The 19,025-nt window shown below is 39.8% G+C and overlaps 1 protein-coding gene across 2 annotated transcripts; it reads left to right on the top strand.

Moving 5' to 3' along the window:
* The first annotated feature begins 1,483 nt into the window (after positions 1-1,483).
* lrpap1 (low density lipoprotein receptor-related protein associated protein 1) lies at positions 1,484-19,014 on the top strand. 2 transcript variants are annotated; one of them, XM_034202437.1, is made up of 8 exons: positions 1,484-1,781; positions 2,614-2,758; positions 5,304-5,434; positions 7,416-7,536; positions 13,637-13,792; positions 15,028-15,110; positions 15,556-15,732; positions 18,705-19,014. In XM_034202437.1, exons 1-8 carry the CDS (start codon positions 1,626-1,628, stop codon positions 18,771-18,773), a joined length of 1,038 nt encoding a protein of 345 aa, XP_034058328.1. In that variant the 5' UTR covers positions 1,484-1,625; the 3' UTR covers positions 18,774-19,014. The 2 variants fall into 2 exon arrangements, with proteins under 2 accessions (XP_034058328.1, XP_034058327.1); XM_034202436.1 differs by having other exon boundaries at positions 13,634-13,792.
* The last annotated feature ends 11 nt before the right edge of the window (positions 19,015-19,025 follow it).

Raw genomic sequence — 19,025 nt, 5'->3', positions numbered from 1 at the left:
CATAGTGTTATAATCCTTACACGTTGGGTTGATTTACTTTTTATTTAGTGTTAAAATGTAATAAACCGTCAAATCCTTTTTTATTTGAAATTCTACTTTAGTCCCTATTGTCAGGTATTTGATCAAGGATGAGATCTTTTTTAGCACGATATGAATTGCAGTATGGTTAGAGTCATATGTTCAACCCCATTCTCTCTCTCCTCAATTCAATTCACTCCCAGCTGAATGACATTTATCAACATTAGGTTATAAAACAATATTGTCAAGGTGAGGGGTGTACAATATAATGTCACTCTGTCTGAATGTCCTCTGTCTCTCTTCCCCCTCCCTTCCTCCCAGTTTAATATAGTTTAACTGAATTCAGAGCACTTATTGCGGTATACTGGCATGCATGCTGTATAAACAGCTCTGCCAAGGAGACCAGTTCAGCAAATCAATAATAATAATAAAAAGTTTCCTCTCATTCCTCATCCTGCTAAATTGTATTAGCATGCCTGGCATGAACGTGAGATGAACAATGTTTTAGTGCGTTATTGCGCGCGCGCGTGTGTGTGTGTGTGTGTGCGTGTGTGTGTGTGTGTGTGTGTCCATCCAACTCCAACTCATTTGCATCACACAAATAATCGTATATATCCTTAAGACAGTTAGTGGGATGACGCAACCTACAAATGTAATGTAATGTAACAACTCAAATATAGATGGATAGGATTGGATGTAGGAAGTAGTATAATAATGCTTTATGATATATTCCCTTATTTCTATGTTATGTTTTCATGAATATATATATATATATATATATTATGTTGCTTTCAACCGCTTATAGTATTTATTAAATAGTACGGTGTACCAGAGTGTTGTGAAAGGCGCCTTTTATATAAAATGTATTCTTTTTATTATTAATATTACATATATTGTTAATTTGTATTGAATATATCAATAAATTAGATAAAACAGCAATGCAGGCAACGGACTAAAATATAAATGAAATACACTAGTACATCTATACATAGTACAAGTATATCCCATCCATACTATATCTAATACAAATAAATAAACATAATCAACCAAATAAATACAAGGGATAAACATACAAAAATAATATTCAACACAGCATATTTTTTCAATTTGAAAGTGATAAGAAAAAATGAGGAGTGTTCCACTTTTCTTTAAATACACAACTATCAGACAATATTATGAAGCATTTTTGTGTAAGCTTAATGTGAACTGCCTATCTAAGGAACACAGTATTTTTGAGCATTTGCTTTTAAGGTAAATCTCCAGGAATCCCCTTATTGTAACGTAAATAATGATGTGACCAGCATCCAGCCCAGTCACGTGAAACGCGTGGAGGCTTTCTATTTGCTTAGAGTTTTTGCAGCCTTTAGTTGCCAGGTTACACGCACAGTGGCATTTCAGGAATTGTAGTTCAAATAAGGTCGCCTCCTCCTTACTGATCACACATGGTCTGAGAGAAGAAACGACGTATCCCAGAATGCACGGCTTGAGGAACTGCCCTCCCCATTTTGAGCACATGACTTGTGAGCCACAACAACAGTAACATTTGTTCGGCTAATGTGTTGTCTAGCTAGTATTTCATATTCTATCGTTTGCTTGTTATTTAAAAAATGAAGCTGCCATGTTTAGTTGTTGCTCTGTGCTTCGGAGTAGGTGTAATGGCCGGGAAATACTCGCGCGACGTGAACGAGCCCAAGTCTAGTGATGGGCAGAAGCTGGAATTTAGGATAGCTAAATTGGACCAGGTGTGGAACAAGGCTAACAGGGTACGTATATTTCAGAAAGTATTATCTGTACTGTTAATTTGAAGCTGTAGCAAACTGCTGACAGTAGCAGCACGTTTGGTTGCCAGTGAGTTAACGCTGGCTACTGCCGCCCGTCTTCTCTGTAACGCTGCAGGACAGTTGTAATATGTAGTTGACTTAATGAAGATATAGCCTTACGTTTTAATAAGATCGTGAGATGCACTTTTACTTTCCACAAATGCAGAGGCTCAAGTGCACATTATGTCTTTGTTTGTTGTGGTGGAAGTTAGGAATTCAAACCACAATGTTATGTCCTTTTAAGTCTTAAGTTTACGAAATGTTGCATTGTTGAAAAAAGCCTGGGATTAAGATTCTCATAACCAGAAACTAAGCTGGAACTGTTGTGCAAATTAAAAAAAGTGTGTGTGTGTGTGTGTGTGTGTGTGTGTGTGTGGTGTGTGGTGTGTGTGTGTGTGTGTGTGTGTGTGTGTGTGTGTGTGTGTGTGTGTTGTGTGTGGTGTGTGTGTGTGTGTGTGTGTGTGTGTGTGTGTGTGTGTGTGTGTGTGTTGTGTGTGTGTGTGTGTGTGTGTGTGTTGTGTGTGTGTGTGTGTGTGTGTATGTATGGAGTATGCTATTTAAAGTAATAATGACTATAACAAACTGTTCAAGAAAAAACAGTGAGTGTGACTTTTTTTTTAAGAGAGCCTTTTCTTAAAATGGTAAGACCAATTTCACACTTTGAGAAATCACTGTCTGGTTTTCTTCCTTCCTTACCCTTCACTGTCAAATTTGTTTTCCACTTTTGTCTTGCCAAAGTTGATGTTGTCTCTTATTCTCCTTTTGTTCATGACAGATGCAGCTCTCCCCGGTGCGGCAGTCCGAGCTGCACAGTGATCTGAAGATCCAGGAGAAAGACGAGCTGCAGTGGAAGAAGCTGAAGGTGGAGGGGCTGGATGAAAACGGAGAGAAAGAGGCCCAGCTCCGACGTAACTTTAATGGTGAGACAGCTCATTGACGTAAAAAGCATTGCAAATGAGAAAGTAATGCTAATGCCTACCTTAAAAATATGCAGTATTAATCAGATCTCATTGTATCAAGAGGCTCCAGTCCGTCTGTGCTCTTCCAAACATAGAAAAGGCTAAGACAGTGGATATTCGCTCTTGTGTGAAACCTCATTAGTGTTGTGGTTTACATATAAAGCCACTCGCCTAAAAAGATCCCATTTTTCAGCAGATTGAGGTGAGTTTTATTTGAGTCAAAGCACAAAGCTTGTGAATCTTCAACAACAGGATAGTTAATCATAAAGGCCTTCTTTTTTTTTTTTTGGTTGGCATTTCAAGTTAAAGGGTAAATAATAATGGTGTAGTTTGTGTAATCAACTCTGCCCTTTGGCTGACAGTATAGAGCATGTATCACTTTGGTGCTGCTGCATCAGCCAAAAAGAAGAACTATAATTCCTCATCCCTGTCAAAGTTAGGCTGTTGGCAAGGCCTCTTTACAAGAGCTCCTTCTGAAACTGGAGCATATATTCAGCATGTATAGATAGAGTATGTATGAAACATTGATATATACATTTCATTATTTATTTTATCCTGGTATTGGGCTTTTTTTTCTCAACTAAGATTTGTTAGAAAATGTTTTCAACTTGAATTGACTGCATTTATAAAACAAATTGTTTCAATGAACACATGCATGCTACTGTGTAATATATGTTTTTATATATTCAAGAAGTACAATATAAGATGTACGAGTTATATGTGTGGGCCATATTCCATTATACTTTTAGAATATGCTGTGGGCTAATTAAAAATGGACAACGGGAGGCATTTGGCCCCGAGCCATAGTTTGGACACCCCTGCTCTAAAGTTACCCAGTTAATAGAAATGTTATTGAAATTGCAAAACAGACTAGTGCAATATCCAAATTGTATTAAACGCAATATTTGGTAATCACAAAAATACAATTTCTGTCCTTATGAATAATGATTGGGGCTCTAGGGAAGTCCTCAAGGTATTCTTCAGACTTCATATTAACCTTTTTTTGTTATAGAGCTTCTTAAAAAAACACCTTGATCATTGTAATATATATTTGTAATGATAATGTAAATAACGTTTAAAAAATGATCCTCTTATACTTCAAATCATATGGGCGGGGATTGCAGTTAAAATATTAAAGAATATTTGCTATTAGTTATTCTTTCCAAATCATGAAAATGATTCCCGCGGGAGCTCATTTGATAGAAATGTTAAATTGGGAATGAAGCGGGTAAAGCACCAAGCATCGTCACTCGGCTCCTGAGTCAGTCAGGTGGAGGAGTGACCCTCCGGCTCCAGGCAGCAGCAGGGTCGCCCTCTGCTCCTCTCTAGTTCAATATGAACCTTCAAGGGGGGCGTCCAGTCACCTTCTCCCCACCCGATCCTGCTAGAGTCGCTCTAATTGGGCTCTTCTGTCTCTCCATATTTTTCTTTTCCTAACGCTGCTCCTTGATTCTCTATCACTAGAGACAAACTCTGACACTTGGCATTAAGCTGGTCCGGGATGCTTGTTTTATTGTTTACACTCGGATCGATAGCCTCATAAAATCCAATGTATACGAGCTTGCCAGTAGTGCACAGATTGTCTACAGGTTTGTGCATCCAGTTTATGAGGATTTTAAACAAGCCCCTGCCTCTGGAAACGATCCAATGAAGTACAAGTAGTTAATAAGTGACATTCATGGTTGAGATGGTGCTGAATCAGAGGTCGCAAAAACTGGTTACCAGAGCAGAATAATGAGGGCAGAGCTTCTTCAGAGCAAAGTCCAAATCTGTATTGTTGTGAAGCGGGCAGAAATATTTAGAGGACAAAACTGCTTTTATATTGCACTTAACTGACAATATTAAACTGATTGGCTACGGAAAAACCAAACAAGTAATAGTATCCTTTACCTCCCCTCAAAAATTAGTCTACCAACGTTTTTAGAATGAATTTCAAATCATATTTTGTCTTCTTTTGCTTTTCCTATTTTATTCAGGCTTCATTCAAAGTTTTGGGGTTAAGTACGGAGTTCTGTTGAGTTTGTAGGCGGGAGCGTAAATGAGTGTTTTCCCTTTGTTTCAGTTGTCATCATCAACGCTTTTCAGGTTAAGAGCAGCACTACAAAACCCATGGATAAAACCACCTCCTCTGTGCTACTTATGTCAAGAACAAAGTGAAGTTGGTTTTGTTTTCATAAGCTCCCGCTAGATTCCCATCCTGTTTCTCTCCGTTTATTTTCAGCAGTTGCTTCATTAAAGATACGACTCCCCTTGCGGTTCTTTAAAACAAATACTTGGTGACTTTTAAATGAATAAATGGCTGTCAATGGTTGTGGGCCTCCAGGTAGTTTTTGATGATAAATGTTTCAGAGTCTTTCTTTAAGTGATGAGCCGCTTAGCTTAGCTTACTTAACAGTTTCCCGTCATGAAGCAACAGCAGCCTGAATTGTAACTCCAAACAGGCTCACATGATCAGGCTCATTAATAAAAGCATGTCTTTGTTAAATCTCTGTGTTGTGTTGTGTAGTGATTCTGGCCAAGTATGGGATGGATGGCAAAAGAGACACTCGATCACTGGAGAGCAACCACTTGAAGGACCACGACATCAAAGAGGGAGACACATTTGAAGATCCCAGGCTGGACAAACTCTGGAACAAGGTGTGTATGTGTGCAGAGGGAGGAGGAAGATAAATGTTCAAGTATGTTTTGGGGATGATGCATTTTTTGTTGTGGCATTGTGAGGCTCTTCATGTTTCTGCTAGTAAATAGAAATCTGAAACAGATTAAATGAAGACATGCCCCTTGAATCAGCTCAAAAAGAATTGTACCTCTATTCAACAATGAACTGAATTCTTAACAGGGCACTCACACAGCAGCACTAGAAGGTCAACTCTTACATTTGCACAGTAACTGCACTCTTCAGATTTTAAAATCATCTAATATGGCAGCTATGTGACCGGCCTAGTTAGAAAAAGAAAATGGAGAACTGTACTGGTGTATTGCAGCTTAATAAGAATTCCCCTTATTACGTGTTTGTAGTGTGAAGTTCCTTAAGGACCAGAGCAGAGGCAATCTTTTGTGACAACTTTTTAGTTTTTAGACCAATTGTTCAAAAAGATATTTCTACATCTTTGTAGTTGTGTGCCTAGCAGTCAGTTCGAAATGTCATCAGATCATCATTTCCCCCATGACACGTTTGTGTGAAGGTCACATTGACTTTATGACAATTGTAATGAGTTCGTCAATTTGACATTTGTGCCAAACATGGTTACGTAACAGCTAATTATATCTATTGTTAGCCCGTAGTGACGCATACATCTAGGATACAAAAACTGCTTCACCAAACGGTGCAGGGTGGCCACTGTTCATCTCTCTCACACATGACGCATACTGTATTTGTGCTAACATACACACACACACACACACACACACACACACACACACACACACACACACACACACACACACACACACCACACACACACACACACACACACACACACACACACACACACACGAGTGGGAGAGTAACAAAGAGTGTCAGTCGCCTCTCACCCATTCAGTGTGAGTAATTAAGAGACACGGCAGCTAAGACCATTTATTTGTTTGATCTCCTGGGGAAGTAAAATATCTGCAGCAGTTCAGTCTTTAAGCCCGAGTCCTTTATTCTCTTCCCGTTCAGTTAGGAGTACTTTACAATGTCAAGCATTTTTCTCCCTAGCCTCCTGGGCCCTTGAAGTCTCGGTACCCAAAGTCAACTGTCGATTAAAATGCCACAAAGAGGGTGACGACTAAATATGCCTTCATAATTTGCTGAAACTTGCACCCATTATTTACTTATATTGTCCCTACACCAACAACATGTGCAGTTAGTACATTATATATTACAGCGATAGTTCATAAAAACAAATTAGCTCATGTGTATGCCCATAAAGAAGTTATTAAATAGAATGTAGCTTCTAAAAACATATAAACCTGGCTTTGTCCCTCTATTATACCTCCATCGCCGCATTTGGTGCCCTGGACGGCGGCACACACACACCCTCAGTCTACACACACACGACAAACATTATTATCCTCCTTTTTTATTGGCTGTTTAGGATTTTGCAAGGATAATGCATATTTTAATAACTAAGAAACCAACAACACTACATTTAAAATACTACATTAGCTACCAGGCAGCGGTCAAACCTAAGAATGTGGAAAAGAACTTGTAGTATAGTATGTAATACATAACAAATCATATACAAGTTGGATGGACGTACAGATTTGACGACAGCCATATGGAAACGCTATGCTTATGTTTTACAGGCCATTAAAAAGTGAATAAAATCATCTGACCAATTTAAATGTTGGAGTATAATTAAAATGTTTTTATGCAAACATAAATTCTTTTTTTGGAGAATATGCTTTTAAGAAAGTTTGACATATGCAATGTATTAAGTGTAAAATGGTGTTGTGGTTTTCTCGTGTCCTGACAGTCCATTGACTTTAACGATTGTCAAATATGTTTATTCTATATTGCTGTATTTGATGCCATCTAAACCCTATCAAACATCTAGCAGAGACATTTTCTCTAAACATGTCCGTTACTCCCTGCCTCTGACACTAACTCCTCTCTGACCGTTCCCTCCTCCAGGCCAAGAGCTCGGGGAAGTTCTCCAGCGAGGAGATGCTGAGTCTGAAGAGGGAGTTCCAGCACCACAAGGACAAGACGCATGAGTACAACATCCTGATGGACACCATCAGCAGGACGGAGGGTGAGCTGCGTCAATCACTCCCTTTGAGTCACAGTTTGTTATATCACTGTTTCTTTAAGCGCCCTTAATACCTGTCCTCCTCTTTGCCATTCATCACTTTGTGTTTTTTAATTCAGCCTTTATTATGGTAATTTTATCATTTGCATATTCATTAGAACATGGAGAATTTGGTTGCAAATTGAGACCATTCTAGCTTTCAGTTCAGCTTCCAAAGCAAATGTATGCAAAAAAAAGTCATCCAACCATTCGTCTCCGTCTGTGCGTTCAGTCTTGTGGTCATGTCCGCAGGTGGAAGGTATGGCGCTGCACTCAGGTCTGCCTACCGCTCTGTGCTTGTCACAACACATCAAGAGTAAAAAACAGAGTTTTCAGCGGATCAGATAGGCCCTGTTGTGTTTGAGGAAGACGCTGGGAGGACAGGCACGTCTTCCTCTGACGGACCTGACGCTCTGCAGCTGCTTCCTGTCAGAACTTTGCTGCTCCCGCTCCACAGCCTCTCCTCTGTGCACAAGCCAGGGGTGTTTTTCTGCCTGTCTGGTGTATTTAAATATAGAGCCCATCACATGCACCTGCACAACACCACCTCTTCCACCCACGCACACTTTCACTGCCTTCCCCAGCCTTTGTATTGTCTTGTTTCTGTCTTTTGATCTATATGCCAACCGTTGTCTGGTTGACCTGTGTCCTCTTTTCATCTCCTCACCTATTCTTAAGGTGAGACAGGCAGCTATTTCATAAACACTGTCATAAGATCAAATGTAAAGGCTACTCTAAGTTCTCATGGAAAAAGAAAAGTGATATATATATATATATATATATATATATATATATATATATCACTTTTACACCTTGTTATAGCTAAACCCTACTTATTAAATTCTGTTTTTCTTTGGCACTTTTATGTTTTTATTTCCTTCTTTCCTTCTCTTTGTTTTCTTTTGGATTTCTTGGTTCATGCCTCTTTCATTTCCTTTCCTCGTCTCCTCTGACCTTGCTCTTATCCACCCTCCCCAACCAACTTGTGGCCTAACTGTCAAGTAGGGCTGTGCAATTAATCGTATTTTAATCGCGATTACGATTATGGCTTGCGACGATTAGGAAAACAGCATAATTGACAAAATACGATTATTTTGCTGGGTGCGCTTTCGCCCCTCCCTAAAAGCCCACTCGGCCACGTGGGAGTGACGTGTTGTGAGTGTTCAGCGAGAGCGAAGATGTCAGAACAAGAGCAGCAACTAGTTAAAAAGAAGGGTCGTGGGGAGATTCCCAGTCGATCGCGAGATGTGTCTAAAAATAGAACAACAATATTCTGTTTTATCGTTAATGTCCTGTAACATAATGTTCCCGTGCCAGAATAATGCATTTGAACGCATCAAAGCTTTGTGATTGGCCGGCCTCACCCCATGTGTCGGGGCGTGGCTGGTGAGCAGTGCACTAGTTCGCTGACGTTGTCCGTGTCAACAGCATGGATGGTCAACAGGAGTGACAGTCCGCACACACACAAGACCGCAATTATGGCACAAGCAAAAAAGCCCAAAATATATAATTTTCACTCCAAGTGGGAGGATCATTATTTTTGTATCTATTCCAATTCGAAGTCCATCTGTCTCATCTGCAATGCGAGCGTGGCTTTATCGAAGAAGGGTAATTTAGGAGCGGCATTTCAAAACAGTGCACAAACGCTACGAGACGGAATTCCCTCCTAATTCTGCCCTACGCTCCAAAAGGGGAGGGGCCTGAAAGGACAGCTAAATGCACAGCAGTCCATTTTCACCAGGCCCAACAACAAGAGCAAGGCTGCTATCATAGCATCTTATCGTGTCAGTCACGTTCTTGCGAAACACATGAAGTCTTTCAAAGACGGCGAAGTTGTGAAAGAAGCATTCCTGGAGGCTGCGACGCGCTTTTGTGGGACAGTAAAAATAACAGCAGCATTTCAACAGGTTTTTGATATAATAAAAACTCAATTTAGATACCGTTATTAATCAGCTGTAAGTTTTAGTTTGTTTGAATTTATTCATGATAATTATTGTACAAAATGGTATAAGAATGCAAACATTAAGATCTGTTCTGTTTAAATTGATTATAGTCTATCAGTTCAGAAACTAGTGTTGCTTGCATCCTATTTTAAAGGCATTTCTTTTAATACTCTAATAAAATGCAACAAAAAATGGGTTTGATTCTATTAATGTTGTCTTTTTTATTGCACTGTTGCTGCAGCAGATTACTGTGTAGCTTCAGATCTGAGTTGTCTTATTAGTAAGCCTAATTTATACTTTTGTAGCAACACTATTTTGATATAATGGCAAAGAAAGGGTTCTTCAGAGTCTTTTCTTTTTTTCCTGTGTCATATGTGGCAGCACTGCCACAAGTTCCTCTTCAGAGAGGGTCTTCAGTACAGGTGGCAATATCGTCACCTGCCTGCGCTCATCTCTGAAACCAGACCATGTAAACAGGCTGGTATTTCTTGCAAAAAATCTTTAAGAGATGACATGAAAAGCCCTACCATCATTTGCCATGGTGGCCTAAACATTTTTATTTGGTCTTAAATTGTAGTTCAACATGTATTTCCTGTTACTTCTGGACCATGACGGTTGGCCAGCCTTCAACGTTTAACTGAGGGGAATATGTTGAATATGTTTTACCAAAATGTTGGATATGTTAAGGAGTTTTCAGTAGGTTGTGACAGTGCACTGCAACATATTTGATTTCATTTATTTTGGTCTAATTTATTTTTATTTATCATATTAATATATGTTTAGTATGGTTTTGGAAGTGCGCTCCAACACATTTATTGATCTTGTTTATTGGTAAAATATTATTTGTTTTAAAGTTCAATAAATGGTCAATGAATAATCGTCAAAATAATCGTGATATCAATTATTGACCCAAATAATCGTGATTATGATTTTTGCCATAATCGCACAGCCCTACTGTCAAGTCATTCTTTAATCTTAATCTTACTTATTTATATACATTTAAATTAATATTTTCAAACATGTGATGGTGTGTGAGAGAGAAACTCTCTCTGGAGGGAACTTTGGACTAACAGACCATTTATGGCGCATTTCCACTGCAGCGCGTAGCACGGTTTAAGCGTGCCGTGCCAAAACCGGCCCGTTTTTGTTGCGTTTCCACTAGGGGTAGTTCCGGCTAACGGGTACTTTTTCACAGTTTTTCTGGCCCTCCAAAATCGTGGTTCCTTCTGGGCCAACAACCGGGCTGACTATGCTAAACAAGTGACGGCAAGGGGGCTACAACCAGTACTCAAGTTGTACAAAAAAATCAGGGGGGATGGTGGATTTTATCATATGGGGACATAATTTGTGCTGATAACCCGCCGAGGGTGGGAGACCAACCAGCATAAAGATAATTATTATACTCCTAAAACAACATGCATGTTATGGATGTTCAGATACTCCTTTCATTGCTCTTGACCAAGGCACCTCAGAATTAGAGTCGGTCCCCGGGCTGCCATGGCACCACTAACATTTAGGGTCAAATGCAGAGGACAATTAGTGCAAAATCTTTTTTCACTTTAATTTAAAGGGGGGGGAGGGGATACAAAAAATGTGGTTATAATGGAAGTCTATGGTACAAATCTTGTAGGTTAACAGTCCCTCATTTATTATTCAGATGGATCAACTGATTATACTAATAATAAAGTCAAAATAGTTTTTAGAATATTGAATTACAGTGTATTTTTTCAAAAAAGCAGTTACTGGTATACGATCAAAACTGGTATCTAAAGGGTTACATTTGTATCGTAATTAATTAAATCATTATGTAAATTAAACACTTCATGAAAAATTTGAGGGAAAAAATTGATCTGTCATCATTTTATTGCAGCTCAAATACAAATATTTTATGTTAACATTCCCAATGTTACTTTTTTTAACAGGGCATTAAGTGCAAATTGAAATTGTTTACAAAATAGGAAAATATATTAAAAGATTATACAGATAATACAAAATAGGACAAATGTTGTCAATGGCTGCCTACTCCACTCTCCCCCATCTCATAGAAGTTTCCAAAGATATTCATAATCATGCTTTTTGGTCTCAATTTTTCTGGCTCTTGCTTTCGGATTGTTAGCTAAGCAATGGCTTTGAAGCCAAGTCTTGACATATACCTTTGGTCTGAACTTGTTCAGTGGAGGGCCAACACACTTCCCAAGAGCAGGCTGAACCGCTATAAGCACTCATTCCTACCAATGTCCGTTAAACTTCTTAACATTGACAGGAAATGAAATGTAGTCGAAGTCAAATGTAATGAAATTTACTTTTTTTTAAATGTTGGCCATGAGGGTTGTGCAATAGGTCGCCATTGTCAGTATGTGCGTCTGCGTGTATTGTGTTTGTTCAAACGGTGTATGATTGATGATATGTGTATGTCTCTTAAATGTCCACTATGTTTGTATATTATGTACATGTATGCGGAACTGCTGGACGGAGCCCAGAACGAATTTCCTTACGGGGACAATAAAGTATATCGTATCGTATCGTATCACTTGATGAAAAGCAAGGCTGACATGCTTTTTACCTCTAGGGAGCTTCTAGTTGTGGTTAAAATGTTCATCTGACTAAACCCACATTCACACTCAGCTGTGGAGATGACCAGTGTTCACTGCTTGAAGGAGGGGTTTCAGCTCTTCTGGTGCTGGTGGTATCATTTCATCAACAGTTTTGAGTCTTACCAGCTAGCTAACACGAGAGAAAAACGTAGCTAAACTCCAAACTAAGTTGTTATTGCTGCTTATGTCCATAGATTCCACCTTTGGTGACTAAAGTAATGAGTAATGACTAAGATTACTGACTCTTGACTTACCTGAAATGTTATTTTTAGTATTTTTAAATATGAAGTCCCTCAGATCGCGTTGTCCTCCTGGTCGCTTGGCCATTGTGATGACCGTTACCTGCGCTTCTGGCATCGATCAAACAGGCGCATCACGGCGCTCTGGCGCCCTCTAGGGCACTCGCATAGTATAGCGTCAGTGACTTGGTAAAAATGTCATTGCATGTGTGCGTGCTCCCTCGCCCACAGTATTTTACTCAAAATGCGCAAAATTAATGTTGAAATAGCAGTAATACCAGTGCCACGTTCATTGATAATTACATAAGGGATGGAAAGGGGGGATGGCAGTTTTAGAAGGGGGATGATTTTGACCGTTTTTATTTCCGGGGGGATGCCATCCCCCTCAACTCGAGTACTGGTTACAACTACAACAAAATGTACATATTTTACCGTGATTTAATTGTAATACACGTTTCAAAATGATGCCGGTTAGTAAAAACCATGAATGACAAGTCTGCAGACAGACGGTAGGCGGAAACCTTTTTAAATGCGTGTAATAATAATAACCATTTTCCCCCCTGGTCTCTCACGCCCCCCCTGTCATGCCTCTGCGCCCCCCACTTTGAGAACCACTGGGCTAAGCTAACGCAGTGTATGCTCCGACCGTCCACACTCACAACAACGGCCTACAGACATAAATAAAGCAGCGACTGTATTCTCCATGACACAGGCAGTTTGTACTTGTTTAACTTTTGTCTAGTTTCTGGACAGATATGTAGAGCTGTGAGCTCTGAGGGCTAACAGCTAACAGCTGATGTTGGGTTTGTGGTTCGCATTTAAAAAGACGTCACGGCTCCGCCTACACTGCGTTACTATAGTTACTGCCCCAGCTACTAAACTGTAATGGAAACGCAGCATAAAGTGAGCCTGTCCTACCAAGGCCTAACTATACCGTACTAAGCCGTGCGAGGCCCTGCAGTGGAAATGCACAAAAACCCACTACAGGAAAGGGAAACCCCCCCCCCAAAAAAAAACAATAGTCCCCCTTTAAGAGGTCACACCAGGCAGATAGTAACAGCTGTGATCTTCATCTTTGTGGCGCCTCTGTTTTTGGAGTGTGCACATGTTTAGATTTCAGGCAGTTTATTACCAGGCCAAGGATCAGTTAATATGCAGACCTGAGAAACAATCTGCAGAATGGATGGTGGCATACTATGGGACTGCATACTTAATTGCTTGTGATTTCACACTAACCTGCCCTTGCACCTCCTCTCCCCTCTTTTCCTTGGTCTGTTCGCCTCAGAAGAAATCCACAAGAATGAGATCTCTGCTCTGGAGGGCGACACCAAGGAGCACGTGCTGCACCAGAAGCACTCGGACCTGAAGCAGAAGATGAGCGACCTGAACCAAGGCTTCGAGCGCCTCCGCAAGATCAGCCGCGAAGGCTTCTCTACAGACAGCGGTGAGGGAGACCAAACACTCACACACACATAACACACACACAAGTCGTCTTTTTATTAATCTTAGTCTGTGTTTATCCCATCAGCTTAATCACTGGGATTTGTAGTCAAGACTCTGCTGTGTCACAGTTGGCGAGCGTTGATATGCTAACGGCTTAACTTCAGTGATTTCAGCCCTCCTAGCCTCATCCATCCCTCCTAGCCTCATCCATCCACTAGCTAAAGCTTGTCCTTGTGCTATTTTAACTTCCCTTATTAAATGTTTTATTGTTGTAGTGTTTTATCTTTCACATTCTGCTGGTGTGTTGTGGTTTGCAGTATGTGTTGCAGTATGTGTTGCAGTTTTCGTTTTGGGGGGGGTGTCCGACAACTTCTCACTTCAAAAAAGAAGAAGAAATCTAGATCGCAAAAATAATGAAACAAGCGAGTGCCTGTTTTTCCTGGCCAAGGACAGGTTCCTTGAACACAACACGAGCGTAACGGTTATGTCTCGTCTGAAAGGAGTGTAGACTAGAGTGCTGACGGAGAGCACTCAGCTCAGTGAGGTTAAGGCACACCTTGATATGATCATTATAGTTATTGAGACATTAGAGACTAAATGAAAAACAGGTATAAAATACTATATGACAGTAACAAAAAAGTTGTTAAAAACAACAAGAATACAGTTTAAAAGGGGAGTGATTTCTAAAATATCCAAAAAGACAAATCTGCTTACAGTTCTGTTTCAAATGGGTGTTGAAAGATGTACCCATAGATCTCCTAATGTTGCTCTCAAAGTGCACCAGATTGATGCTTTTAACTTCAATATTTAAAAAAAAAAAACCTTCCCGGGGGAGCATGCCCCCGGACCCCCCTAGAGGAGGTGAGGTCCCCCCCACTTAAATCATGTTCACATGGATAGGATACTAAATACATTTGCACACGTCTTGTGTCCATATCTTTCTGTTGAGGTGGTCATGCCACAACCTGTGCATGTAAATGGTCATCAAAGTTCCCCCCTTTTTGAACATTAAAGCATGTAAGCAATGTCACAGGAGACGCACAAAATACTAATATGAATATGAACATGAAAATGAAAATGCAAATAACAGGGCCCCTATAAGCTACAAGCTCGTTCTGTTATTGTATTTTAGAAAGCTCCTTCTCTCTCAGGTGTGTTTAAAGTATTAGTGAGCCTCCAAACTCTCTTGAACTGTTAAACTCTTCATCTTTGTTTCTGGTTGTTTGTCGTCTGCAGAGTTCCGGGAGCCCCGTGTGATTGAACTGTGGGAGGCGGCCAAGAGAGCAAACCTCAGCGACAACGAGCTGGACTCTCTCAAGGTAAATATCTCAGTGCTGATGCACTGATTTGTTTCACACTAACACTTTTTGTTTTACCTGAGTGCTACAATCTAACTTTTGCAGTGCACTTGGCAACCAAGTACTACTTTTGTATGTATGGTAAGCCCAAAGGGTACACATTACTAGCCCATATGCATTAGACATTACAAATTCCCAAGTATTCCACTCTCCTATCTGCTCCTTTCACCTTTTGTCCCATAAGCAGAGAATAGCCGTGAACGATTCAGTTTAAACATTTCATTTCAGGACCTCTGGCTTCAAAATGTCACAGAAAAGATTCAGCTCAACTTTTCTCCGTAGCATTTCCTTTTATATTCACTACTTGAGATGCATATCGGCTCCCCTGTGCAGCTGTGCATGTAATTGAAGGTGAACTGAACTCGCCCCTCTGTGTTCGCCACCCCGCTTTTCCTCGTTCACTTAGGAGGAGCTGCGTCACTTTGAGACGAAGGTGGAGAAGCACAGCCACTACCAGGAGCAGCTGGAGCTCTCCCACCAGAAGCTGCAGCACGTGGAGTCTCTAGGAGACAAGGAGCACATCAAGAGGAACCAGGAGAAGTACAACACCATCGCTGAGAAGACCAGGGAGATGGGTTACAAGGTACGTTTGTTTGTAAGCTCTACATTCTGCCATCAAACAGTTGCTGCCTGTGTGCCTGCAAAGTATCGATTAATGTTGCAAAATGGCCGAGGAATAAAACACTGCTGAGGAAGAGATACAAAGAAGACAGGTCTCTTGATTCTTGTTTGAGTTGCAACAACTATTGATAACAAACAAAAGGCTGTATGAGTTTTGATCAAACCTCACACAAAAAAATAGTATGTTAATACTTCCACATTATATCAAAAAATGCTTGTACTATCATTCTGGTGTAAAGCATGCATCTTAACTAGAGATAAATCATTATGCATCATTTGTGTTTTAGCACACTAAGAATGCCCAAATGTCAAACATGGTCAAAATTGGCAATGGTGTTATTTTATTATTTATTATATATATCCTTTATTTAACCAGGTAAAAGACTCATTGAGATTAAAATCTCTTTTCCAAGAGCGACCTGGCCAAGAAGGGTAGCATGTACAAAGTTACAACAGATAAAACACAGCCATGACAGGCAGACAAATACAGCTGTAAAACACAAATAAAATGGCACATTAGCCAGTTAATATGCGAAGTAAAACAAACTATTAAAATCATTCAAAACTGGCAACATTTAAAACGATTTTAGGATATACGAGCACTCGCATCTACCAATGGTGTCGTGTTCTCTGTCCTTTAAGATGGACCTGAATTCCCCCATAGTGATTCAATCTGAGAGTTTCAGCTCCTTCTGTACTTTGTTCCAAGCTGTGGGGGCAGCATATCTAAAAGCTGTTTTACCCAGTTTTGTTCTCACTGTAGGGACCAGTATCTGAATAAAATCTTGGGAGCGCAGGCCATATAGACTTTCTCTTTGACACATATATGTGCAAATGTAGGAGGGAACCAACCCAAGCAGAGATTTATAAATAAAACCCAAGCAATGGGGAAAGTCTGCGAGCAGACAAAGATGGCCAATTAGCAGCAGCATGTAAAGTGCAATGGTGTACTCGATATCCACATCCAGTGATAAATCGGAAGGCACAATGGTACACAGTATCCAAGCTCTTTAGGCATTGGTCAGAGGCATTCATGTATAGCAGGTCACCATAATCTAATACAGGGAAAAACGTTGCAGATATCAGATGTTTCCTTGTCTGAAAAGAGAAACAGGATTTATTCCTGTAAAAGAAACCTAATTTTATTTTTAGCTTTGAAACAACATTTTCCATGTGTAACTTGAAAGACAAGTTCTGTTCAATAAGAAATCCCAGATATTTGTAAGTAGTGACCCTCTCAATGTCAGTCCCTTGTGCAGTACAAATCTTGGGTAGAATAGATGGGAACTTTTTGCCATTCGAAAATATCATCACTTTGGATTTTTCAGCATTTAATACCAACTTTAGTTGATATAAATGGGTTTGTATGACATCAAAGGCAGACTGGAGGAAATCTAGACTTTGCTCTATAGAAGCGGAGGAACAATAAATAACAGTGTCATCTGCATACAAATGGTAAGAAGCATTTGCTAAATTATTACATAGATTATTTACATATATGGTAAAAAGAATGGGTCCTAATATGGAACCTTGTGGCACACCCTTTGCTATCGGGAGGAAGGAAGAAAAGGACCCAGAAAATTGGACGCATTGGGTTCTCGCTGATAAATAATTAAAAAACCAACCTACAGTATGCCTAGATAAGCCGATACTGTGAAGTCTTTCCGTCAGGATGATATGATCAACTGTGTCAAACGCCTTTGACAAATCAATAAATAGAGCTGCACAATACTTTTTACAGTCCAATGCCTCAATTATGTTGTTCACCACTTTAATAGCAGCAGTTGTTGTGCTGTGTTGTTTTCTAAAACCGGATTGGTGTTCTGACAAAATATCATTTGTGTCCAAGAATAATTGAAGTTGTTCACTGAGAAGCTTTTCGAGGACCTTCGCTACAACACATCATTTTGAAATTGGCCTATAATTATTAACAGATGAGGGATCCCCTCCTTTCAGTAAAGGAAGAACATATGCAGATTTCCATATGTTAGGAATCTCATTGTTGGAAAGAGTTAAATTAAAAAGATAAGTAAGCGGCTCAGCTATAAAGTCTGCTGCTAATTTAAGAAAATTAGGAGGAAGTTTGTCCGGACCTGCCGATTTGTGTGGATCCAGATTCTGCAATGCTTTATGGACCTCTATCACCTCGATAAAAGTAAAATTGAATGGCTGAGCCATGGGATGGGATGAAGGTGGTGAGGAATCAACGTTCTGTCAAGGGCCCGAATGTAGGGACTCAAACAAAGAACCAGATGAAATAAAATGTTCATTAAAGCAGTTGAGACTGGCCGATTTGTCAGTGAGGGTTTGCGAGTCTGTAACAATGCAGGCTGGTAATTCATTTTTAGTTTCTGTTCCAAATGAGTTTTTTATTACCTTCCAAAATTTCTTTGGATCATTTAAGTTACTAGTAGTATTAGAAATGTAGTACTCAGATTTAGCCTTTTTAACTAGGAAGGTGAAATGATTTCGGAGCTGTCTAAAAACAATCCAATCCACTTGGGATTTCGATGTTCTGGCCCTTGACCAGGCAATATCCCTTTCTTTTAGAATGCTGGCCAGTTGAGGACTAAACCAGGGATTTTATTTTTCCAGCTAATGTTTAAATGTGTCAGCCTGGCATTCATTTTTGGAATACAGCTAATGGTTTATGTAAAATATCGCAACTATATTGCATCTTTTATGGCATAAAGGTAACGGTTATACCATTTAAAGATTAATAATGTAGTATAAAGTAATTAAGGCCTCCCATTATATTAATTGAGTCGCCATTTACTATGAAAACAACTCAAATCCTAGATAGTAACACAAAATTCTGATCCTCTGCATCATTGCAAAGGCAGAGCTTTTGTAAGCTCATCACCAGTAAAGACCTACAGGAATGTGCCTTGCAGTCCAATGCTGACGTCTGTATTCTCATTGTTTTTATTTCAGATGAAGAAACATATGCAGGACTTGTCCAGCAAGATTTCTCGCGAGGGGCTGGAACACAATGAGCTCTGAGGATCAACAACTGAAATAATTCCCTCCACAACCTCACACAGCATTCCCCTTCATCTACTGTCCAAACCGATCAGTGGTTTCTACTTTCTAGTGTTATACGTCCACTCTTCCCTTTTAAGCACTGAATGAATAAAATGTTTGTACATAATATCAGTTTTTGTATGATTCAGCTGGATTTATCCGGGTGACAAACTAGTCAGATTATCAGTCACATAAAATAAAGATGAATTAGTTTACATACTAGTCTGTTAC

Source organism: Gymnodraco acuticeps, unplaced genomic scaffold, assembly GCF_902827175.1.
Source record: "Gymnodraco acuticeps unplaced genomic scaffold, fGymAcu1.1, whole genome shotgun sequence".
NCBI lineage: Eukaryota > Metazoa > Chordata > Actinopteri > Perciformes > Bathydraconidae > Gymnodraco > Gymnodraco acuticeps.
This window is presented reverse-complemented; position numbering and strand designations above follow the sequence as displayed.

Coding starts and splice junctions, on each gene's coding strand:
- lrpap1 (XM_034202436.1), top strand. CDS start 1,626: ATGAAGCTGCCATGTTTAGTTGTTGCTCTGTGCTTCGGAGTAGGTGTA. Junction 1,782..2,613: donor TGTGGAACAAGGCTAACAGG/GTACGTATATTT, acceptor TGTTCATGACAG/ATGCAGCTCTCCCCGGTGCG. Junction 15,733..18,704: donor CCAGGGAGATGGGTTACAAG/GTACGTTTGTTT, acceptor TTTTTATTTCAG/ATGAAGAAACATATGCAGGA.